Consider the following 25226-nt stretch of genomic DNA (forward strand, 5'->3'; position numbering starts at 1 on the left):
CACCACAAGTTTTCACTCAACCCCATCTTCGATATCTTCACTACCACAAGAATTTAGGTACCCTAAACACCTGCTAGTATCTTCAGAGCAGGCGTTTTCTCTGCTAATGAGTAAGGGGTTTGTCAGCATCAAGACTGTGTTGGTTACTGAACCCTCTATCAGCTAACATACCACACTCGTCCTCATCTACTTTGCAAGCTGAACAGCTATCCTCCCACCTTGGAGTATGTGGAAGAGGATTCTTTAGGCTAAAATATTGGTGCAGGGTTCCCCCATCTATTCTAGGACACATCACTTCCCCCCCTTCACTAACATAATGCAGGAGGGCCAAATGACACCCCTGTGTCAGGAACACAGATGGATGCCTCCACCTATGCCATTTGTCCCCCATTCTCCCAGTGGCCTGGTTGGGACCCATGGGCATTCTATCATCAGCAGTTTACAATGAAATCATCTCACCACAGGAGGGAGCAGAAAACAGTCTGTTCTCCTCAACCTTCTAGACCAACACCTTTGCCCAAGGAAGAGACCTTCCAAGAACAAGAAGCAAGGGCAGATAAAAAGATGATTCATCTTACTACTATTCCCACGTCATTGCCTGATGAAGCCATGATGCCTCTACCTCCTTCTATGGTGGATGACTTCAGGCAGTTTCAACAACTGATTAAGCGAATTGTAGACATGCTTCAGATTGCCATAGAATAGATTCAGGAATCCCACCATAACCTAGATATTTGCACACTTTAACATCTCTGAGGATTTCCATTTCAGTCAATGAAGCTCTTATGGAGCCCATTGAGACTGTTTGTCAAACCTCAGCTACCCCACTGCCTACCTGCAAGAGGGTGAATAAAAAATATTATATCCTTGCCAGAGAATCAGAGTTTCTGTTTTTTCACCCAGCTCTGAATTTCCTAGTAGTGGAGGCCATTAATGAACCAAAAAGACAAAATTGCTCGAACTCCACCTGGACAGTAAGGACCACAAGAGACTAGATGTTTTTGGTCCCCAACCTTATTCTTCAACCACTCTTTGGTTCAGAGTAGCAAATCACGCTCATGGCCAAATACCACTATTTGAATTACAACAAATTAAATGTGTTTATTGATCACTTACTAGAGGAACATTGTGATGAATTTAAAGCCATTGCACATTGCTCCAGGCCTCCTTGGATGTTGCAGATACGGCATCATGGTCCATATCCACTACAGTGGTCATGAGAAGAGCTTCTTGGCTGTAGCTGTTGGGCTTCCCAAGAAAGGTCCAGAGTACCTTTGAAGACGTCCCCTCTGAAGATTGCAAGCTCTTTGCGGACTTGACAGAGACATCTCTCCAAACTTTAAGATGTCATTATTGTTAAAGGTTCTCAACAAGATCAAACAAGATTGGGACAGGGTCCTATTGATTGCATCAACATGGCCAAGACAGGTTTGGTATCCCTATCTAATCAGACTCTTTTCACCTTCCATGGCAGTTTCTATTCATTCGTCACCTAATGACTCAGGAGGCCGGTCAAACACTTCACCCCAACCTGCAGATTGAGGCTTCAAGCATGGTTTCTTGATGGTTCTCGGGAGTAGAGGTGTCCTATTCAGGAGAGGTACAACACGTATTATTAGATGGTAGAAAAGACTCCACAAGAAATACTCACCTCCGGAAATAGAAAAGCTATTATCTTTGATGCAACAGTCGTCAGATTTCACTGACTCACTCTCTTCTTCCTAGGATATCGGATTATCTGTTGGAACTGAAAACATTGGGTCTTTCTGTGAATTTGCATTAGGATACACTTAGCAGCAATAACAGCTTTTCACACAGCCAGAATGGATTGTTCACTGTTTGCTTACTCAACTAGAACAAGATTTCTAAGAGGTTTGTCGAATTTGTGCCCAAAAATCAGAGATCCCATTCCTAGCTGGGGCCTCAACTTAGTCCTTAATTGCTTTTGAGCTACTAACTACGTTTTCTTTATTAGATTTATCTATGAAGTCAGCCTTCCTTGTAGCTATCACTTCTGCCCAAAGGGTTAGAGAAATGGGGGTTTTAATGACAGACTCCCCCATTTACAGTATTCACCAGAGAGAAAGTATCACTATGGGTCCATGCAAGATATTTACCTAAGTTATCCTCAGAATTTCATATTAATCAAACCATTTATCTTCCATTTTCCCCTCAAAACCACACACACACCTACTAAAAAAGCCATATTCCATACCCTAATTGTCAGGAGGACATTAGCCCTTTATCTAGAGAGGACCAAACCATTTAGAAGATCTCCTAGGCTATTGGAATGTTTTGTAGACAGAAACAAGTGTTCAGGTGTTTCAATACAGAGGTTATCAAAGTGGATCTTCAGATGTATTAGGATCTGTTACAACCGAACTCATGCTCAACCCCCTTCCAGGGTGATAGCACATTCCAAAAGAGCAGTATCTACTTCTATAGCCTTACTGAAGATGTACCAATTGCAGACATCTTGAGAGTAGCAACTTGGTCCTCTGTTTATAAGCTTTCCAATCATTATGCATTGGAGCCTGTGGCTAGATCAGATGCTTTTGTAGGTAATGCAGTTCTCTCTTCTGTTTTGGACTCTATTCTGAACCTCCTGCTCCCTTAGGGGGGTACTACTCGCGAGTCACCTGAAGTGAAGCACCCACCGGGACACATTTCAAAGAAGAAGGGGAGGTTACTCACCATGTGCAGTAACTGGAGTTCTTCAAGATGTGTCCCCCTCTGGGTACTCCACTATCCGCTCTCCTTCCACTCTGCTTCAGAGTCTGCCTTGTGGAACTTTGTGATGGAGACGGAACTGAGGGCAGTTCACCCACGCAGACCCATATAGTCTTGGTGCAGGGCACAAGGATATGTGGAGTGCATGTGCAGGCCCAACAGGCACCACTACCAAAATAGTTTGATCAAAGGTGCAGGATGCAGGAGCACCTGAAATGGAGCACCCATAGGGCAACGCACATCAAAGAACCCCCATTAATACACAAGGTGAGTGACTTCTCCTTAATGTAAATGGCAGTTCTATCCACACTGAGAGGAAAATGCATCCCCTAATGGTTGGTTTTTGCTTTCCTCATGTAGTTTATTTATTCAGTAGTATAAAAATTGTGCTGTATTTGTGTTAATCATGATCCAGTGTACATTCATCTTGTATGTTTTGATGTTTATGAATAAGGCATGGCACATGCTTAAACTCATTTTATGAAAATGCTTCATAAGGCTTTGTTTTCAATCTGCCTCTCTATTTTTTTTTATTCTCGAAGAACAGTTAAACTCTCCTTGACTTTATTTTACAGAGTGGCACATTGCAAACCATTTCTAAAAAGCCATCTTATTGTATGTTCCCTTACCTGCATCCTACAACAGATGACAGCCTGTCTCCCTGTCATAGGATTGAGAAGAGGGGTCTATGTCCAGTGAAAGGGGCTAGAGATGCTAACAAATGCTTACCTGTGTTAGGAGAACCGTTCAGCGTAGGTGTAGTCTCCTTAATTCTCCTAATATTACTTTTTTCTTCATGTAGCCATATATTATAAGTGTCACAGGAAAGATGTTGGATCAGGAGATAAGATAAGAGGATGTCTGTCACAGGAAATGGTTCGTAATATGAAAAGTTTGAGAGCTACGGGCCTAGATGAAGAAGACATCAGGACAGGGATAATCAGTTATTTTTTGTCAAGATCCAAATTTCTTGGTCAAGGTATAGTCAAGATCCAGACTCCAGAGAAAATAATAATAATAATTAAAAAAAACAGTAATGATCATAATAAATACAAAGATTTTGGGGACCGTTCAAAAGCACCTGGTGGTCCAGATTTGGCCAGCAATCCACCTGTTGAGTACCCCTGCATTAGGATGTCCTCATCTGTTTGTTTATCTGCACAGTGACATATTTTAATGTATCTAGTTTGCATTATAGACCCCTAATTTATCCTAAGTTTAATGTTCTGTTTTTAACTCTTAATTTTTATTTTCTTGGGAAATGTTGGAGTAAATATAAGTCTAGACTGGCACATTCAGAACCCTGCCCCTTAGTATTACCGGTACTTTTCTTCTAAGTTCTTGCACTAGTCCTTTCAAAGCTAATGTTGTCATGCAGCTTGAGCTTGATCTCAATAACCACTTCAACCCAGGTTCCTGGTAACCACAAGGTGTTACCATCTAATTGTGGTTATGATAGTCTCAGATCAGTTAAGAGAGGACATCACAATGAATTAACTGATGTCCTGATTTATGCTTTCAGTAGGGTGGACAAGAATTGAAGGGCAAGGAAACGGGACTCCCCTTCTGCCCCTAAAAGTTGTGTCTACAAGTCAGGATTATTGGTGGAATATTGTGGGCCTACTCAGTGTCACTGTCTGTGTTAAACCTGTAAATAAATAAAGGACTTAATATTCCAGTGCTGTGAACTGAGCACTTTTAATAGTGTTACATTTATTTGAAAAGGTTCATTAAAGCAAATTCCAGTTTTCTGCTATGCTGCCACTTCAGTGGGACTTAGGACAGTTTGTCAGAGTGAAGAATACTAACATTTAAATTGCTTGGTTTACCAGATGTGACACATTTCTATAGGGCTGTATGGGAGTGACTGTGTGCATTCAGATATCTGGTGATGAGAGTAATTTAAATGTTTATGTAGATGGTCTTTCACTGAATGTTTATCTTCACTGTGCTTTACTGTAATGGTTTCCTACTATCGAATAACATAGCATTCACCACACCTCTCCTTCTCTGCATGGCATGATGTTTGACCCAAAGAAAGAAGTGATGGTCACCTACTTTTATGATTTCAGTGTAATTAGAATATTTACAATGTATTCACAAGCCTTGTGTATGTTTGTTTCTTTTGCATGTTGCATTTAAACTTGTCTCTGGCTGGAAGGTCAGGCATAAAGTTATTTCTGGAAATAAAAATCATTAATACTATACATATATTCCAGGCAGGCGTCCAGAAACAGTAGCACTCCTACTTCATCTATTACTTGAAGTGAAGATGAAAATTTGCAAGTTCTCAGCTGTTTTATTCAGTCACCAACTTGATCATGGCTATGTTGGTATTTTAAGTCACGTAAAAATCAATATTACACACTGTATGAATTGGATATTTGTGCTTTTTTAGAATACATTGCCCTGAAAAAAAAAGCAATTTTGAAGGAATGAAAGGCAGTATGATCTAAAATGACACCATAATATCAAATGTGGTATCTCTTATTACTATTTCAGACAGTAATTAATTTAGTAGGTGAACTAAAATATCCATCCAGAAAACTTTTTGTTAAACATATAGATCATAAAAACCCTTTGTTTCCTTAAGAACATTTCTAAAGGGATAGAACAGGGGTTCTCAAACTGGGGATGTCACAAGATTATTACATGGGGGGTTGTGAGCTGTCAGCCTCCACTCCCAACCTCCGCTTTGCCTCCAGCATTTATAATAGTGTTAAATACAAAAAAAGTGTTTTTAATTTATAAAGGGGGTCGCACTCATAGGTTTCCTGTGTTAAAGGGGTCACCAATACAAAAGTTTGAGAAACACTGGGATAGAATAAATGTTTGATCGTTTTCATAACTGCCAAGTTTGCTATTTAAGTATTTTATCTCCTTCAATTTTAAATTGCCATTGTAAATTTTCCACTGGGCTAAACTTGGCATAAGAGTACTCAACTCAAATGTGGATTTGTTTAGAAAATAATTTTTCATATTGGGTAAACCAAATATTTGTAATAAGAAAATAGCAAATCCCTGAAAACAAAGGGGAAAATGGAATTCTGTTCTGTGTAAATTGCCAAGATCTTGTGTGTGGTGTGGGCGAGCGATGTGCTGGCCGCAGCTTCCCGCCGCCCCCATTGGCCCGGGACGGCGAACCACGGCCAGTGGGGGCCGCGATCGGCCGAACCTGCCACGTCAGCAGGTAAATAAAACTGGCCCGGCCCACCAGGGTGCTTACCCTGGCGAGCCGCGTGCCGAACGTCGCCGACCGCTGATGTAGACAGCCCAAGGAAATGGGATTTTATAACAGAGCATACACCGCTGTCATGTACCTATGCAAAATAATGGCAAAAGAATCATGCTGTAAGTGCTTCACAGTGTTACAAGAACTGAAAACTTCATTAGCAAGTTTTTGAGTCTGCAGGGTCTGTTGATGCCTTCACGAGGTTTCTTTAAGAAGTGTCACTATTCAATTTTAAGGCTCCCATACTTTAATACCTAACCTATACAGAGTAATGTTTCATACAATGGGTCTGCTAGCAGAACCTGGGATAAAAGCATTGAGCAGTTTGTTGTATTCTCAAAGTCTGGGTTTAGTATACAAGCCTCCTGCAATCACCATTCTATCAGCAGGCCAATAGCTAAGTAGCGGAGCCCACAAAATGGAGCAGGGAGAAGAGTCAAGACACGTGTGGACGCACTGAATCAGTGCATTTTCTGAGAGTCCTTTGCTGGCAAGCTCCAGTGGAAGTATTGCCCTCCCTCAAGTGTGAATGCTTCCACTGGGGCAGCTGCCCCTCTGGGCAACTTTCATACCCTGTGCCTACATGGTTGGACCATGTACATAGTAAAATTCATCATTGTTCTGACACTTCGTAGTTGCAGGATCAGGCTCTCAATGACATACTAACTTCAAAGGATGTTGTCATTAATTTAGAATATCAGTGGTTTTGACAGTTCATGCCACACTGTTGTTGAGTCTGAATACAGTACACATAGCTCTTCACAATAACTGTATACATTGCTTAACTGCACATTATGATGTGTGTGTCTGTATGTGTGAAAGGTGACCTGTGTTGACACATCTTGTCCATAGTTCCATCTGGAAGCTCTCATCTTCTGAAGTCCATGGGAGTGGTGTTTTCATACAAAAATTGTGCTTCATCTGTAAAATTAAGCAAAAGAAGATAAGTATATTTTGCTGAATAATACACTTGGGCCCACGCACTTTCTTCTACCATAGTGGGTATGGATGCAACACTTTATTGATGGGTGACAGAAAGTTGTGTGTGTGTTATTTTTTGATCTGTATAAAGAACAGCTCCATTGGGAAAATACATCAGTGAGCTGGAGAAGGTAGGACATGGCCCTTTCAGTCAGAGCCACAGACAATGAGAAAATTTTATGGCACAAGTGTATTACCTTCATCCTATTATACAACAGTCTTGTATACAACGACACTGTTTAATCAAGTTCTAATTTCTGACTTAACAGCATATTGTACTGACCAAAAGTTCTCCTGAAAATCTGGAGATTTTGCATGCTTTTATATTCTGATTGTTGCATAATCTGTATGTTCTTGCACATTATTACACATCTAATTTTTTACTCTTGTCTCTGTATCACCAGGCCTCCTGAACCTGTTTACAGCACTGTGAACAAACTGTGTGATAAACCACCTTCTCCTAGGCACTATTCCCCTGTCGAGTGTGACAAAAGCTTCCTTCTTACAGCTCCCTATCCCCACTACCACATAGGCCTGCTCCCTGACTCTGAGATCACAAGGTACTGCATGTATTTCTACCTCACTTCCTTTACTGGATTGCATGAGCGTCACTAAAATTGTTTAGTAGTCTCTACCTCACTGTAAAGCTCCCTCTTCTAAGGCTTGCACTTGTCTTTAACCTGGCTTCCACTTCTGCAACATTGTACTGTGGGAGATGTATGCTACCTCAATATAATGTTGGTAGTCAAGAGCTGAGGAGGAATACAGGCAATGTTTGTATCCCTAGGAATGATGCTTTAAGTGTTTCACATGTTATGAATCACATGCTATAGCCTAACCTAGCGTTTTTTTTACTTCAGTGCTGAAAAGTGACCAAGACTTCACCATAAGTTGTAAGAGTTAGGGTTGATGACATACATTTATTTCCGCTCTGCTTGTGTGTATTTTGATTTGAGAGGTAACAAAGACTAATTGCCCCTCCAAGCCAAATATTGGCTGACTCAGCATCTGAAATGTTGTATTCCCTCCGATGGCTATGTTCTGACAGGAGAGTTTGCCAAACTCAACATGATGAAAATGGACATAATGAATATAAATTGTGTTTAATGTTGCCTGGAATTTATGATAGATACTTAATCAGGAACAACTTATTCTGGCCAAATTCCTCTTTATAAGTACTCTTCAAAACTGTATCCAGGCATAACTTAGTTACCTTAGGCAAACAAACCAGTGGCTTAGGGGGGAAAAAAGAGATTTAGGCTTAAATTTTCAAAAGTGACTAATGATTTCTAGATGCCTTAGTTTTTTGGGTGCCCAACCTGAGACATCTTAAAGGAGCCTGGTCCTCAGAAAGTGCTTGAGCATCCATCCTCTGAAAATCAAGGCCTCTTTAAGGTGTCACAGATTGGGCAGCCAAATATTGAGATGCCCAAAATCGCAAGTCCCTTATGTAGGCCGTAATCATTGGGTCAAAGAGATTTTTAGAAGTCTGTGTTGCAAATGTAAAATAACAGAACATATCTAGTACTTGGCCTAAAAGTTACTAACCTTAAATCCACTGTTAACAAAGGGCAATTTTTGTAGCAAGGAGATTAAGTGTGTGTTCTTATGGTTTCTAAAGGGTGAACACAATGCTTTCAGCACAGTGTCTTTCAAACAAAGTCTCTTGTAAATCAAACCATGTGAAAGTGTTTTTTTCTAAATTTGAGTGTTATTCTGGTTAGTCAAGGAGTAGGGATGTTCTCCATAAAACCAATTTAAATAAAATGTTGCTACTTTGTAATAAACTATTAATTTAGAAAGTGTGTGCGCAGTGACTATACGTAGTAATATGCTATAGTTATTAATACAGAATAATCTCTGTAATCTTAGGTATTCCCAGGATCCATATTACCTTCAAATATATCCTTCCCTCCTTCAAATCTCTTTTCAACTCTTACTGTTGCTATAAGAAATCAGCCAATCAAACATGGTTTGTTTGGACATCAGCTGGTAATAGCTGTTTTTACTTACCGTATTTTCCGGCGTATAAGACGACTGGGCGTATAAGACGACCCCCAACTTTTCCAGTTAAAAGATAGAGTTTGGGATATACTCGCCGTATAAGACTACCCCTTTTCCAACGCACACCAAAAAAAAATTAAAAAAACATCAGATTTGATTTCAATATGGTAATTTTAATTCAAATGCTTATGACATGCAGGTACTTAGCAGGAAAACTGTCACTTATAAACATAAGGCTGTTTGTCATCAAACATGTAAACATAAAACAGTGCAAGTGGATTAAACTTTTCCTAATTCACTCTAAAGCTGAAAGGAAGGATAAGACAATAAACCCATGGGAGCTGCCATGCTGTTTGTTTTCTAAGCTGTCAACCAAACTGGAACTGATGATGATAGGAGGAAGATAACAAACAAGAGAGAGAGAGCAAGTGCCGGGCAAGTCCCTGGCCAGTTAGCAACGCCCATCATAACTGCAAGCTACGGTATTTTTACAGGTTTTGCTGGCGTGACAGTTTCCCTTTAAAAGCCTTCAAAATCCTCCTGTTCGTCATCTGATATCATAAGTACATCAATGACATCTTGTGATACATTTGTAAGGTAGTCATAGTATGGATCGAATTCCGTATCAGATGGTGTGGTCTCAGCTTCGGCTTCCTCTTCATCTTGCCACAAGTAGTCGTCCTCCATACCATCTAATGAATTTGATATGCCACACTTCTTGAAAGACTTGATTACTGTTTCTGCATCAATATCATTCCAGGCTTTTATGACAAACTTGCACAAAACATCCAACTGTGGAGCACGCATGTTTCCTCCTTTTGTGAATGACTTTTCGCCGCTAACCATCCATTCATTCCACTGTTCTTGAATGCGATCTTTAAATGGCTTGTTTAGGCACACATCCAGTGGCTGTACCAACGATGTCAATCCTGCAAGAATAACTGCCGCATCTGTGTTTAGTCTTGCAAGCATTTGCTTGGTGCTGGGAGTTAAATGAGCCCTGAACATATCCCACACCAGTAGACTACATTTTTGAATAAGTCCACCTGGTCGCCTGCTCCATACATTATCAAGCCATAGCTTTACCCCTTCTTCATCCATCCAGCCTTTTTCATTCACATGTACAAAACAACCAACAGGGAACTTGAATTTCGGCATTGTTTTTCTTTTAAAAATAATCATTGGTCTCAGTTTGGTGCCATCAGCTGTGCATCCTAGTACCACTGTAAAACTGGACTTCTCATGTCCTGTTGTTTTAATTAAAATTGTTTTTTCACCTTTTTTATGGACAGTTTTATTTCCAACCATATCAAAATTCATTGGAGTTTCATCCATATTTCCAATACTACTTAACGCATAGCCATGTTTAGTGCGCTGTTGTATTACGTATCGATGGAAACTATTTACTTTGCTATCAAGATCTGCAGGTAATTTTGGGGCAATTTTCATCTTTTGCCTCAGTACCATATTATGCCTTCCCATGAATCTAGTACACCAGGATACAGTGGCCTTAAATCTGTTGCTGTGATCTGGGTTAGATTTGGCCCACTGAAGTGCAAACAAATGTATTTTATTTCGTGTCACTACATAACCATTTTGGCGATGCTCATTCACCATGTCTGCTACATGTTTTTCGAGTTCTGGCCAATGTGGAGTGCCTCTTCTTAATGCACACTTACCCCTTGGCATACTCTTTAATGCTTTTTCATTTGCTTTCCAGTCCCGAACCATCTTTTCTGTTACTCCATATTGTCTTGCAGCAGCGCAGTTATTATGTTCCATGGCAAAGTTTACAACTTTAAGTTTGAAACTGGCTTCATATTTCTTTCTTCTTGCTGGTGGAGCCATGATGGGGTTTTGACTGTTGGACATTTGTATACTGTACTGTATGTACTGGTGCTATACTGTATGAACAGGTACAGATACTGGTGCTGTACTGTATGTGGTACCCAGTATACAACAACCAGCCAATCACGGCAAGCGATGTACCTTACCGGCGATTGGCTGGTTGTTGTATACAAAGCCTGCTTGGATTGGTCAGCTCTCCCTGCCTGCCCAGCCCTCCCTGTCTCCAAGACTATCAGAGCGGTAGCGCAAACACGCCTCTTTCACCCGTCTGGCCCGCCCTTGTATCCTATTACCTCCTTCTCTGCCTCTCAGATCTCGCACATGCGCACCTGCGCCGCTTCACTGCAGTCCTCAGGAGCGAGATCTGAGAGGCAGAGAAGGAGGTACGGTAATAGGATACAAGGGCGGGCCAGACGGGTGAAAGAGGCGTGTTTTTCTGGGCACAGCACCGCTCTATCTCTTTTTTCCATACCCCGGGCGTCCCGGACGCCTGCAGCTTGCTCCGCCCTTCACTTACACCTTCCCGGTGAGGCGCCCCCTCACCTCGTCATCGGGCGGGGATGCGGCCGCGGCCGTTTTTGAGCTCCCCCCACCATATGCGGCGACCGCAGATTCTCCAGTCCGGCTCGGAAGTTTCAGCACCCGCCCTATAAGACGACACCCGGCGTATAAGACGACCCCCGACTTTTGAGAAGATTTTCCTGGGTTAAAAAGTAGTCTTATACGCCAGAAAATACAGTATTTAAAATAAAAAGGGCAGACACTCACGCATACAGTGAAATGCTTGGAACCATCAGGAAACTGCAAGTTGTGCAATATAATAATAATAATTAATGGAGATATCCCATCTCCTAGAACTGGAAGGGACCTTGAAAGGTCATTGAGTCTAGCCCACAGCTTTCACTAGCAGGACCAAGTACTGATTTTGCCCCAGATCCCCAAGTGGCCCCTCAAGGATTGAGCTCACAATCCTGGGTTTAGCAGGCTAATGCTCAAACCACTGAGCTATCCCTCCCCCTAAAACAAAGAGTTGGGAATAAAGCCCTAGAGTCTTGAGTCATAGTCTATTGCTCATGCTATTAAGGCATTATGGTGCTAATGTTCCAGTAAGGTAATCCAAACTGTCAGAGCGATTTATATGGAACAAACATTATCTTTAATAACCTGTGCTGGAAATAGCCAATGCAATTTTGATCAAAGGGCATGCTTTAGAAACAGGCTGTGAAGGAAAAGACAAACACAGGACAAAGGGAGAAGAACAGCAGATGTGTTAAAGTGGAAAGTAAACAGGTGGATTGATATCTGAAACAGTAACAGGAAAGAAACACTAAGGATTAGGGAAACATGTGAAATACTTCATAGTTCTATTAAGAAATAAGTTAAAATAGAATAAGCAATAAGCTGATAAAATGAGTGTAACTAAATATGGTAACAAGTATCGGGGTAGCCGTGTTAGTCTGTATCTACAAAAACAACAAGGAGTCTGGTGGCATCTTAAAGACTAACAGATTTCTTTGGGCATAAGCTTTCGTGGGTAAAAACCTTACTTCTTCAGATGCATAGAGTGAAAGTTAAAGTTGCAGGCATTAAGTTACAGATGCCTGCATCTGTAACTTTCACTCTATGCATCTGAAGAAGTGAGGTTTTTACTCACAAAAGCTTATGCCCAAATAAATCTCTTAGTCTTTAAGGTGCCACCAGACTCCTTGTTGTAAATATGGTAAAAGCTTATGGAAGGGAAGTGAGGGTGATACCTCTAAATTTCTAAGATGCACTTATCACTACAGGGCCTGATTCACAGTAATCCCTTATGTGCAGCAGAAGGTAGAAGGACAACTGTTGTGGTCCTTATACGCCCACGTCCTTGTGTCCCTAATAAAGAATAGAAAGTGGAACAGGAGGAGGGACTCCAGGGAAGCTATAACCCAGGAGAGTCTCTCCTTCAGATCTGAGTAGTTTGAGAATGAACTGCTGGATCCCACTGGACCCTGGATGACTGTAGGCAGCTGCTAATGAAAGGGCCTGAAAGGAAAAGGCAATATCTATAGGATAAGGCTACCAAGGGACATGTTCTTTATTTCTCCCTCAGGCTGAGTGAATCTGATCAAGTAGCTCCTGGAAGTAAAGCCTCATATACCCTGGGCCACATTGTCAGCTGCTGTGAATCAGCAGAGCTCCAGGGCAGTCGATGGAGCTATGCCAATTTACGCCAGCTGAGAGTCTAGCCTGTACAGTCTTTTGTTTATTGTTTGTTTATTTGAATAGCTGATCCACAGGCATTTGATGATTTAAGGTCAGAATTTGAACACTTGGGTTTGGTATTGTTGATCTATAATCAGAGCCCTCTCTAAGAATAAGGTATTCTTTCTCTTCTCTGCTGATATGTGAGTGGGGATTAGAACTAGGCCCACCATATTTAACCAAATTAGCTATTTCAGCTAGCATTTGAACAAACTCCAACGAGAACACTAACGATTACCAGGCTGAGCACTTTGCACTATCCTATCCTACATGCTAAGGTACTGACAGCTGATTAGTATAATTTGTAGCTTTCTCCCCTCTTTGAACTTTGTTCAGACACAAAACCTTGCTGTTTGGGTAAGTACGGCCTGTGATTTTTCACATAGAACTCTTTCTGAATAGTTACTTGGAGGAAAAAAATAATCTGAAATATTCACCACCTTGGCCAGGGAAAGAATAACAGCCCCTCCCAGGGCAGTAGCCCCTTGGAACATCTCATAGCACTTTCACTTTGAAGTGTAGCATCAAAAATATGAACCAACGTCTGGATTTTCAGAAGTGCTTAGCAGCCACACAAATTCTCAAAATAATTTGGCTCTCATTTAGGCACTGGAACAAATGGCCAGATTTTTTAAAGTGCTTACAGAGTTGAATGCTTTTGAAAATCTGGCCCTAAATGTGCCATTGTGAGCTTTTGAAAATCTAGCCCTTACTTAGGTGCCTAAATGGGAGCTGTCTTGAAAAATCTGGTCCAAATGTGGGGTTCTGAAAATCTGACCCAAAATTACTTTTATTTCTGAAAAGATTCAAGCTCCTTTGCTGTGCAATAACCATCTCCATTACCTGAGCCCTCTCCACAAACCATCGCAGAAGGGCAGACACTCTATGATCAAAGATTTTTAACTCCTAGGTCTCCCTTACCTCACTTGAATTCCACATCCGACCATCGCTCAAGGAAAGACTCTTCCTCACCTCTACTCAACCCCACTCTGCTCCAGAGCAAATACAGAATGACCTTCTCTCTCTCTCTCTCTCACTCACACACACATTTCTCTATATCATCAATCACCCTAATATCTAAGCACCGTCCCTAAAGAGAATCTTCTGCTGGACTGCAGAAAATTTAATGTTAGTTACCTCATCCACATCCACAGGAGGGGACATGATGCCATCATGCATGATTTTCCCCCATTTGACAACTGCTTATGAGACAGAAAAACCCTTCTCATTGCCACTGTAGATAAAAAGTGACATGGTGTTGGCCTGGGCCTCAGCTGATTATTTTGTCAAGGTTCATCCACATAATGGGTGAGGAGAGCTTGTAGGTCAGTACCCTATCACTTATCTTAAACTCAATTATATAGCCTTTTGCTGTATTATGATGTGTCCCAGCTTTTGAGAAGTTATAAGGGTTTGAAGTCTTTGGACCACGTTCTCTCATTTTAGGATACAAGTAGCTCTTATTGTGCCCAGTTCTCAGCTGGTGTTCATTAGTATAGCTCCGCTGATGTTATTTTTTAAATTCTCATGATTTTTAGCTCCAACGGTCTGATTTTGTGGGCCTTCTTCGCGATGTCTGTCTGTCTGGGGTTGGCAATATTTGGTTTGGTACTGGGAAGTTTCACTCTGAAGACCCATAAACAGAAAATTGTATGAAAACAGATCTCCTGCAGAAGCATATAGAATTGGCTTCAAGGAATCTTAGTGATTCATACACTGGCCTTCATTCGACAAGGGCTGAGTGCCCACAACTGTTATTGAAGCCCATGACAGTTAAAGGAGCTCAAGCCTTCGCAGGACCAGGCCCTAGAGGTTTAGAATGCTAAGCACTAGCAGTCCTGTTGCTTTTATCCTTGTCAATTATTTGTGCTGCTTTTTTCTTCCAGTAGGCTGCTGAAGACAAGCTCATTGTTAAAATGATGCATATAACTATACTTCCTTTGTGTTTAGTGTGCATTCCAAAAGAACTCTTTTGATCTTATTGAAGTCCACATAGCAAAGCAGCATCCGTCCCCTTTTCTCATTACCAGTTGTTTAATATGATAATTAAATCTCAAAGAACACATCTAATCACATCCCAAGCTATTTGAAATGCCTGACAGGACCTATCAAAGCACAACTTTACCTTTCTTGAATTTAAAACCGATTTAAGCATTTTATTCTTGTTTAAATCACTCATTTATTCTTTTTTATAGGTAGCTTGTAAATAAGGATAACAAATTTGTGAATAATTCTGTTTGGATTTGATGCCTCGAGGTCTAATTAATTTAAATTTGTTAGAGAGAACCACTTCACAAAGGAGGAAGGTTTGAAGTTTTCATCACCTTTATATCCTGGGATAAATTTCTGGACTAACCTGCGTCTTGGATAACGCAACTGGAGCCAGCAATATTGTTGAATCACAGCCATTTTGCAGGAACTAATGGCTTGATTTTCAGAGGTGTTTAGCATGTGCAGACCCACTTACGTTCAGCACCTATGAAAATCAGATGATATATCCTGAGCTCATAAAATGGAGAGGAAAATTAACAAGGCTTAATATGTTTCATGCAAAGCTTGCTATTGCAGCTGTATACTTAAAGGAAAACGAACGTTCATTAGTTCTAATTAGGAAAGCATCTGTGAATTACTCTTGTTTTGAAATAAGCCCGTTGTTATGGTTACAGATTATATAGCACACAAAATGGTCAGTTTCTAGCATCTTTCTTTGAACCATTACTGCTTTCTTACATATTTCATCTCCTTCTGATCTGTGGAAGGTTCACCTTCTAATAATTCCCTAAAACCATTTTAGCAGAGAAAATGATTGACTAGAAGTTTTTCTGCTTTATCTCAGAGATGGATCTAAACCAGATCCAAACACCTCCCGACTTCAGGGAGGTTCAAAACCAAATTTTCTGTAGTGGGCACACACACAATAAATGACAAATCACTTGCTAGGGAGCTGTATGGCTCCCAGCATTGCTACAATAATGACAGTGGAGCCATTCACTCATTCAAATCTAGCCCAGGGTCGGTGCCTGTTAATGAAAGTCACAATTGGACAGCTGTTTGATGGCCAGTGTGAGAAATTAATGTATTGGTCTCAGTCTAGTTCCTGGTGGACATGTTTCCACGTCATAAAATTACCACCATAAATATAATTGATAAGCTTTGTCAATGTCTCAGCAGAGAGACCAAGGATTGAAAAGTAATTTTGGATCAGATTTCAGTGTATTATAAGTAATAATCAGAAAATCATAAAAGATTCAGTTTAGATAAGCTCTTGGAAGTTTAGATGTTTATCTAAACAACCCAAAACCCTTGAACTGGGCTACAAGTCTTATAAGAGCTGGCTTTTTGTTATATTTTGATACTTCTGATTATGAAAATTGGGGGAAATAATTGTCATCTAATTTTTTTCTAATATCAAAAATTATTTGTGTTTTTTTCTACTTTGTATTATTATTATTTTATGCAAACTCGTTCTCCTTTTCCTTCATTAAAGTGTGCTTGTTAAGTTTATGACATTTTTGAAACACGAAACACGAAACAGAATTTGAACAAATATATCTCACGTAGGCTTGCCTTGGACTTTTAATTCTGTGTGGGAAGAGGACTGTTGGGTTGTTGGGTTTTTTTTAATCCATTTCCTTTTTATATTGCTTTAGTTTGTAGCATTTAACAGACAAATTAAATACACGGGGTAACATTTTCAAAATGCCTAAGTGATTTAGAGACTAAGCACCACTAGCTTTCAATGACACTTAGGCTTCTAAATCACCTAGGGACTATGGGCAGTCAATCTCCTTTCTCTAAAGAATTTACAGTCTAAGATCCTGATCCTGCTTGAAATCCACTTATGAATAAACTTCAGGTATTGAGGCTTGGGTATAATTAAAATGTAACCCAATTGGGAAAGATGACAAGCATTAGGGAAAGGGGAGGCCCAGGGTAACAACTATGAGATCAGGTAGTTGCTCTCATTGGAAGCTTATGCCCAAATAAATGTGTTAGTCTGTAAACTGCCACAAGGACTCCTCGTTGTTTTTTCATTGGAACAGTGCACACATCATGGAGGCTCTGAGAATATTTTTTTAGCTGTTCATGAAATTGAAGAAGGGTCTCAGTTTCAGTTGTAGACTTCTCAGGAGAAGTGTGTCCTGAAGAGAGAGTGGAGACATGATGGACCATGTCAAAAAGTGGGTTCTAGATCATGGGGGGAAGGAAGTCAGTGACACATGTTAAACTTGCTATTGGATATTAAGCTCTGTTTTCTCAGCTGTCATGTAGAATGATGTTTGGTTCATACAAAGAACTCTGTTGCGATGGCACAGTAAAAAAACACCTGACATAAAAGACCTCGGGTAAAACTTTCAAAGGCACCTAAGTGACTTGGGAGCCTAAGTCCCATCGACTTACAATGAGACATAGGCTCTGAAGTGCCTCACTTTTGTGTAATTTTTTAAAGTCTCTACAGCTCTCACCAGCCCATACTTTAGGTCTAATTAAAAACGTTTTATTTTCAGTTTATTTTTCTCTGCTTTTTCTCATCAGCATGAGTGGTGTGAGAAATGGCAGCTCTGACCTCCAGGAAGAATATTTTAAAGCAATTATTGAACTTCTTGGGTGGTTGGAGTTACTAGGTGTTTGCCTGCCTAAGGTATACAGTAATTACCTAGAAATGTGGAGCCTCTTGTTTCTTACTGTAGGTTTATCTTTTAATGATGTAGCCCACGGTAGAACCTGAAGGTGAACTGAACTTTTGCAAATACATTTCAAAAACCTATTTAAAATTTCATCTCAATAACAAAGTATACATCAGGAGAGTAAGGATGATCTTTTTATTAAAGCGTGAAGCTGGGATTCTGATTACCTACGTTCAGTTCTGAATTAGCTACATAGTTCATGTGTCACTTAGGCACAGATTTTTAAATGTATTTAGGTGTTGCTCCACTCAGCATTGGAAAGCCTAAGTGATTTAGCAGCCTAAGGGCTTGTCTACACAGGGGCACTGTGGCGGGGTTCGACTCACCTGCTGGCTGTCCTGGGGATTAATTCTGCTAGCCAGTACACCTTCTTCTGGTGGTGTTTCGCTGCCACCACTTCTGCTCCAGGACCCACGGCACTCCCAGGATCACAGTCTTCATGACACAGCCCTCTAGCAGTGCTGCATTCTGTGCTTCCCCTTCTGGGGCAACTGCAGTCTGCTGTCCAGCCACTTCCTTCAGTGGAGCTGCAGCCAATTGTATGGCCACTTCTTCAGTAGCTGGGGCAAGTGGGGGCAGAATGGGGACCGAGGCCCACCCACTACTCCAGGTCCTGGCCCAGGGACCCTATAGCTAGCTGCCACTTGCCATGGCCCCTCCGACGTCTCAATATACTTCCCTGGGCCACTTCCCCGCATCTCTGTCCTTATCTCAGGGCCTCAGCCTGCAGCCTTGCAACCTGCCAGAAGCTCGCTCTCACTCCCCTGATCCTGCCCAGCACTGCTCTGTCCCAGGTGCTGGTTCTCCTCCCTCCTTGAGCACCAGGGAGCAACTGAAGCTGCTCTGCCCTGCAGCCCTTTTTATATGGGCCTGCCAAACCCTTATTGGCTGCTTCTCACAGTCCCTCTCCTATTGACTGCTTTTCACACAGCCTCCCTAGGGCTCCATTAACCCTTTATAGGCCAGTGTAGGGCAGATACCCCATCACAGACACTCAGAAAAATTCATCTGAATTAACGAAAATTCTGAATTCAAAGTGGATTAGTTAAACTGTATTAGGCTAGGTCTACACTGGGAAGGGGGGTCGACCTAAGATACACAACTTCAGCTAGGTGACTAGCGTAGCTGAAGTTGGCGTATCTTAGGTTGATTTACCTGCCCGTGAGGACGGCGGCGAGACAACCGCTGCCGCTCCCCCGTTGACTCCGCTTCCGCCTCTCGCCGCGGTGGAGTTCCGGAGTCGACGGCAGAGCGATCGGGGATCGATTTTATCGTGTCTACACTAGACACAATAAATCGATCCCCGATAGATTGATCACTACCCGCCAATCCGGCGGGTAGTGTAGACGTACCCTTAATCCCCTGTGTGGACACTCTCATTCAGAATTAAATGGGCCTTAATTCAGTTGAGTTTAAGGCCCTCCCTTCCTGGTTTCTTGCTTAGATATGCTATGGCCATTGCAGAGGTCTGCTAAGACCTACGAATTTAGCTGGTTTTGTCAATAAGCGTGATAATATTCCAGTTATCAGTAGTGGTCCAGGTTTTTTTGCTGATTTGCCAAGATCTCCCCATACAATCTGAATGCCTAGATTTGCAAATGCCCTCAAAATATGAACGTAAAGTTATCATTACCTTTTAAAACAAAAAACAGCAGTTCTTCACAACATCTACGTTCAGGATTCTGTGATTGTCTTAGCTGACAATATCCCTCACACCCCCCGAAAGGATGGCTTTTTTATGGGGGGAAAAAAGGAATTTAGAGTAATCTACTGTAATTTCCCAAACCACAGCAGTATTATTATTGTAAGATGCAGTATTTTGGCTCATCCTAAAATACTTAAAAGGAGATGCCTGCTTATTGTCAACTCTTGCAGGGGGAATACAGAATCCTGAATTTGGGCCTCAGAGATGAGATGCAGCTGAAAGTGAACAAACAAAACTGACATTCATACAGGTGTGTTAGAGCCAATTCACAACTTCAGGTAAAGCTGATGCTGCAGCTGTCTTAAACCAGAGAGAACAAAAAGTGCTGTATCAATACGAAGTATTGTATATACTCGTTCATTAGCCCATTTGTTTATAAACAGACTCCCCAAGATGGATAAGTAAAAATAGCAAAAACTGTATGACCCTTTCATAAGCTGACCCTATATTTCAGGGGTTGGAAAACTTTGGCTCCCAGCTCGTCAGGGTAAAAGCCGGGACATTTTGTTTACCTGGAGCGTCTGCAAGCATGGAGCCCCTCAGCTCCCTGTGGCTGCGGTTCACCACAAATTTTGGTGTAGACCCGTTTATAAGCCACCCCCTTCTCTTTGATGCGTCACCTTTTTACCAAAAATATTGGGCTTATGAACGAGTATATACGGTAATATTTAGTGTCAGGAGTTTCTTGATCCCTGGGTCTTGGTAAGCAAGTAAAGAGAGAGCTTCATATCAGCTATGTAGAGATGGGTACAAACCAAAACCCTAGATCTTAACATCCCTGAAAAGTTTGGTTCTGGAATTGACCTTTCCCAGCTTGTTCCCAGTTTAAATAGTTTGTCTCTTTCAATGTACACACACAATTTTTTAGTGATTTGGGATCTTAAACAATTTTTTTAAAAGGCTTTTCACTTTATTTTTAATGAATTAGAAGAGTGGAAGGTGTCAGCACATCTGATTTTTCCCCCCTGAACTAAGCCTAATAGTGCCTAAAACCTGTACCATAGTTGAATAGAAAGCAAGGTCTTTGAGGGTTTTATCATATTATTTGTGTTTTTGTAACTGGCAGAATGAGGGGGAGGAGGTATTTTTATTTGGTGTATGGAAATTTCTGAAGAACAGTGTTAAAATAGGAGGTTGAAAGGAAATATTAACATCCCCAGAGAGGCGCATAACAAAATTCTCTTATGTCGAAATATCTAAATTGACATGCTATATGCAGGAGATGAATAGTACCATAAATAATCAGGCGGGTGTGCTTCATTTTTGTGGGGTTCATATGTTGAACTTGTCTTTTGTGTTGTAGAATCACTTAACTGTCATACTATTGGGAGTTTAAAATGTGTTACTTCTGGAATATGAGACAGTACATGGATTAGCGGCATGTGGAGAGATACTTTTATGTTGACACACACACAAAGAACTAACTGCATTTTTTTATCAAACTGATGTTTGACACGTCTTATATTCTGAATAACAGTGACTATGCCCATAGGAAAAAACTGCCCTTATCAGTAGCATGAAAACAGTGGTTCTTCAAGATGATCTCTGTGTGTATGTGCATGTGGGTACATATGCACACCATGCTCTTGAGTCTGGAATTTTCTTGCAAGCAATGTCTGTTGGTCCATGCATATGCCCCGTATCTCTCCACGTGCACTGAACCATCGACATAAAGGGCAGTACAGACGGACACATCTCTAGTTCTTCCTTACTGCCACATGGTATAAGTCAGAATCTTCTGTGTCCTCAGCTCCTTTTTTACTGCATCACTGCTGTAAATATATTTTAAATAGTTTTGGTTTGGTATTATTGTGGCATAGTGTTCTAAGATCATTGTTTTGCCCTTTTCCCCCCATCCTGGTGAATTCCCTCTTCCCCCAAAAAGGCTGGGATTATGCCCGGGGTTCCAGGATTCAAAAACTATTTGCTGCTTTTCTGTGAGCAATGAACATGAATGCTGCTTCTACTGCCCAGATGATGCTCACATCTCAGCCAAGTGCAGCATCTGCCGCTCCTTTCCCCCCAGAACTCATGACAGTTGGGAACTGAGACTTAAGAAACACCTGACAGAGAAGACAATGATCCCAGTCAGATCTGGGCCGGGGACTGCCCCGCCTATATATCAGCTGCATCAAGCAAGCAAGCAGTTGCCCTCCGAACACAAGCTCAGAAACAGAGGCTAAGATTGCTAAGCCTATAGAGAAGGCTATGAGAAGGCTTCCAAGATTGCTAAGCCTATAGAGAAGGGACACTCTCATAGGCACAGGGACAAACTGTCTTTGTCAAAGACAACCCTGAAGAGAAGGGATCACTCCCCAACCCTGTCAATGTCGGGAAGGCCTGTGCACACAAGCACTAAAGACTTAGGCCTGAGTAATTCTTCACTGCAAGAAAAGGTGGCGTGCAAGGGTACAGATCTGCCAGTTCTGGTACCAGTTGTGATGGCTAAGGCTAAGGACAAGCATCTTCCAGTGCTCCCTTCCACATATAGAGCCTACGTGGGGCCTTTAACAACACATCCCTGGACAGATCCGACGTCCACTTTGATTAGGGAAGCTCTGGATATGATGGTTCCACAAATGGACTTTCCCCATAGCCCAGATGGTCTGAGACCTACATCTCCCCAGAGGACCCTTTTGCTCTCCCCATCCTCCTTCACCCCTCCTAAAAGAACCATCTCTACTCTGGGACATTATTGCGCTGGAAGAAGACGCTATCCCAAGGATGCAGAGTCATTCTCCTATCCCATCTGCCAGCCTTGGTGTGCAGCCATTGGTACCATTGCCAATGCCTCTAGTCCAGGCTCTGGCCCTTTCTTCTGATGAGTCAGAAGCTCCTCAGGAGTATCTGTGGTTCCAAATAGAAGTGGCCTCAGACAGAAGCCCTAAGCCTGCAGCCAGACATGATTGGCCAAGGGACGGGTGGTATTCTATGACATGGGGTCCTCCCCTTCCAGTTGTTCCCTCCTACTGGCACTATACAGCCAGGATTGGTTCATGGGCCCTATTTGCCATTGCCCCGACCAACACCAGCTGGCCCTGTTGGAATATTCAGAAGCAGGCAAGCCAGATATGATGAGTCCAAAGGTTCTGGGAGCCATTTCATTGTCTTCACTGGATGAGATGATTACTCCATCTTCTCTGTCTCTGCCTGGTGACTTAAGGCAATATCAGGAGCTTTTGGACAGGGTGGAGTCTGAGTTGCATATTCAGCTTGAGGAAATTCAGGAGCCTCAATACAGATTGCTGGACATTTTGCAGCATTCCAGTCCCAATCGGGTCGCCCTCCCAGTGTATAAGGCTATTGTGGATCTAGCAAAGACAGTATGGCATACTTTTGCTTCATGTGCTCTCTGGTGGAGTGTCCACCTCATACAAGGTAGAGCAAGTTCAATTAGGTTAATTAACTTGAAAAGTTGCACCTGTGGGGAGAGTCAGGGATTGAAAGGCTAATGGATGTTGGAGCCTAGCTGAGAAGCAACAGGTGAGGCTAGTGTAAAGCCAAGAAGTTGACTGCAGAAAAGGGCTGAAGTGAGGAAGCCTGCAGTCACTCTCTGGGCATTGGAGAGGAAAAAGAGGAGGCCTGGGGGAGAGCAGAACTCCCAGGAATCCACATCCTGAAGGAAGGGTTTACCCAGAATGATGGTGAAGTGGAAGCCTGAAAGAGGCAGAGTAGGAAAAGGTTCCAGGAAATGGCCAAAAGGTGGGATGTTACAGATCTTGGCTGCTGATTAGATGGTCCCTGAGCTGGAACCTGGAATAGAGGGCAGTCCCAAGTTCCCCTGCCAGCCACTGCAGTGAATGGAAGAGTGCCCAAGACAGTTTGGAGGAGAGACTTGGTGTGATGTTGCAAACCATATGTTTTATAAAAATATGTTTATAAGTGTGGATATGATGTAACTGGAATATGCTTTATGCAAAAGGTCTCTTGTAAGGTATCATTACAAAGCATATAATCTACTGAGTGTGTTCATCCTATTTTGTGTGAATGTATCATTTTTGTATCTGAAACTAGGAATACTAAATATAACTGAGGTCCTATTGTAATTATGCAAAGTTTAGGCCATTAATAGTGGTTTGGAATCTTAATGGCTCTCATTAACTAGGACAATTGGTTATAAATGGCTCTGTTTACTTGTAAGCCTTCCCGTATATGTGTGTGCCAGCAAGTGGGTAATGAAGTCTTACAGTGACATGTGATCATGTCACCTGAACTGGAATCCATCTTAAGCCTGGTGCTTTTCCATTTAGAAGGAGGGGTGGGGACCCCGCGAGACAACGGATTCCTGCCTTGGGCCAAAGCTATAAAAGGGGGTGGAACAAAACAAAGGGGGCTGCGAGTCATGAGATATCCCTGAGTTATCACCTGAGCTGGAACTAACAAGGATTGTACCAGGGGAAAGGATTGGGACTAGGAAGGAGTCTAGTCTGTGAAAGAAGCTTATTGGAACAGCTCTGAGGGTAAGATTTACCTGTATTCAGTTTCTTAATGTATTAGGCTGAGACTTGTGTGTTTTGTTTTATTTTGCTTGGAAACTTACTTTGTTCTGTCTGTTATTATTTGGAACCACTTAAATCCTACTTTTTATACTTAATAAAATAATTTCTGTTTATTAATTAACCCAGGGTAAGTGATTAATACCTGGGGGAGCAAACAGCTGGGCATATCTCTCTATCAGTGTTATAGAGGGCGAACAATTTATGAGTTTACCCTGTATAAGCTTTATACAGAGTAAAATAGATTTATTTGGGGTTTGGATCCTATTGGAAACTGGGTATCTGGGTGCTGGAGACGAGTACTTGCTGAGCTGTTTCAGTTAAGTTTGCAGCTTTGGGGGCGTGGTTCAGACCTGGGTCTGTGTTGCAGCAGGCTAGCGTATCTGGCTCAACAAGGCAGGGTTCTGAAATCCCAACCTGGCAGGGAAAACTGACTCAGAGGTAGTCTCAGCACATCAGGTGACAATCCCCAAGGGGGTCTCTGTGACTGAACCTGTCACACTTGGATACCCTGGAAAGGGGAAAACTCAGTGACCTGGCCAGAAGGCTGGGTCATGAAGCAAGAGCACTGCAAGTCCTGAAGAATGAGAGGGACTGGGTGTGAAAAAGTGGTGGAAGGGGGATGTCAGACCTGAATGGAGCTAATCCCCAGATGCGGCCACCAGGAGGTCCCAGTGGTGAGTAGATAAGTCTGTTCTCTGCTCCTACCCTGAAGAAGCATTGTTTTGTTCCATCCAAAAGGGAAGAGTTTTTGTTCTCTTAGCCACCACCTAATTCCTTGGTGGTATAAGTGGCTAATGAGAGATCAGACAGCAACACCCAAAGGCTACTCCGTCTATCAAGGGTCCCAGCAGCTTGACCTCCTGGGAAGAAAAGTTTTCTCTTCCACCTTCTTCCAGTTCAGGATGCTGAACTATCAGGCATTCCTGGCTAAATATGATTTTACCAGTTATACCAAGATTTTAGATTTTAAGGGCGAACTCCCAGAAGAGGATAGAGCCACTTCCAGGCCTTCATTGACAAGGGTAAATTGGTGGCCAGAACTTCCTTTCAGGCCATGGTGGATGCTGCAGACCCAGGAGTCCAGAGGAATGTCTACAGCCATTGTTATGAGGCAAGACTCTTGTTACAATCCTCAGGTTTCCCTAGTGAGGTGCAGAGTACAGTCCAGGATCGGGCCTTTGATATGATCAGTCTGTTCCACAAGAAGACAGAAACATCTCTACATTCCCTCAAAGGTTTGAGGACAAGTCTTTGCTCTCTGGACATCTTTCCCCCAGCCTCCAAGACAAAACATCACA

At 42.0% G+C, this 25226-nt stretch overlaps 1 protein-coding gene across 11 annotated transcripts in view; it reads left to right on the forward strand.

Annotated features, from left to right (window-relative positions):
- The window catches only part of DLG2 (discs large MAGUK scaffold protein 2), a 1481925-nt gene that overhangs the window by 1115544 nt on the left and 341155 nt on the right, over window positions 1-25226 (forward strand). For 8 of the 11 annotated variants that reach the window (XM_054015731.1, XM_054015732.1, XM_054015733.1 and 5 more), the window contains one exon: window positions 7348-7503. The exons of the other annotated variants lie outside the window; for them this stretch is intronic. In XM_054015731.1, coding sequence (XP_053871706.1) covers window positions 7348-7503 — 156 coding nt within the window. The remainder of the gene's footprint in view (window positions 1-7347; window positions 7504-25226) is intronic. 11 annotated transcript variants of the gene reach the window in all.

The sequence above is a fragment of the Malaclemys terrapin genome, chromosome 1, assembly GCF_027887155.1.
Source record: "Malaclemys terrapin pileata isolate rMalTer1 chromosome 1, rMalTer1.hap1, whole genome shotgun sequence".
NCBI classification, from domain to species: domain Eukaryota; kingdom Metazoa; phylum Chordata; order Testudines; family Emydidae; genus Malaclemys; species Malaclemys terrapin.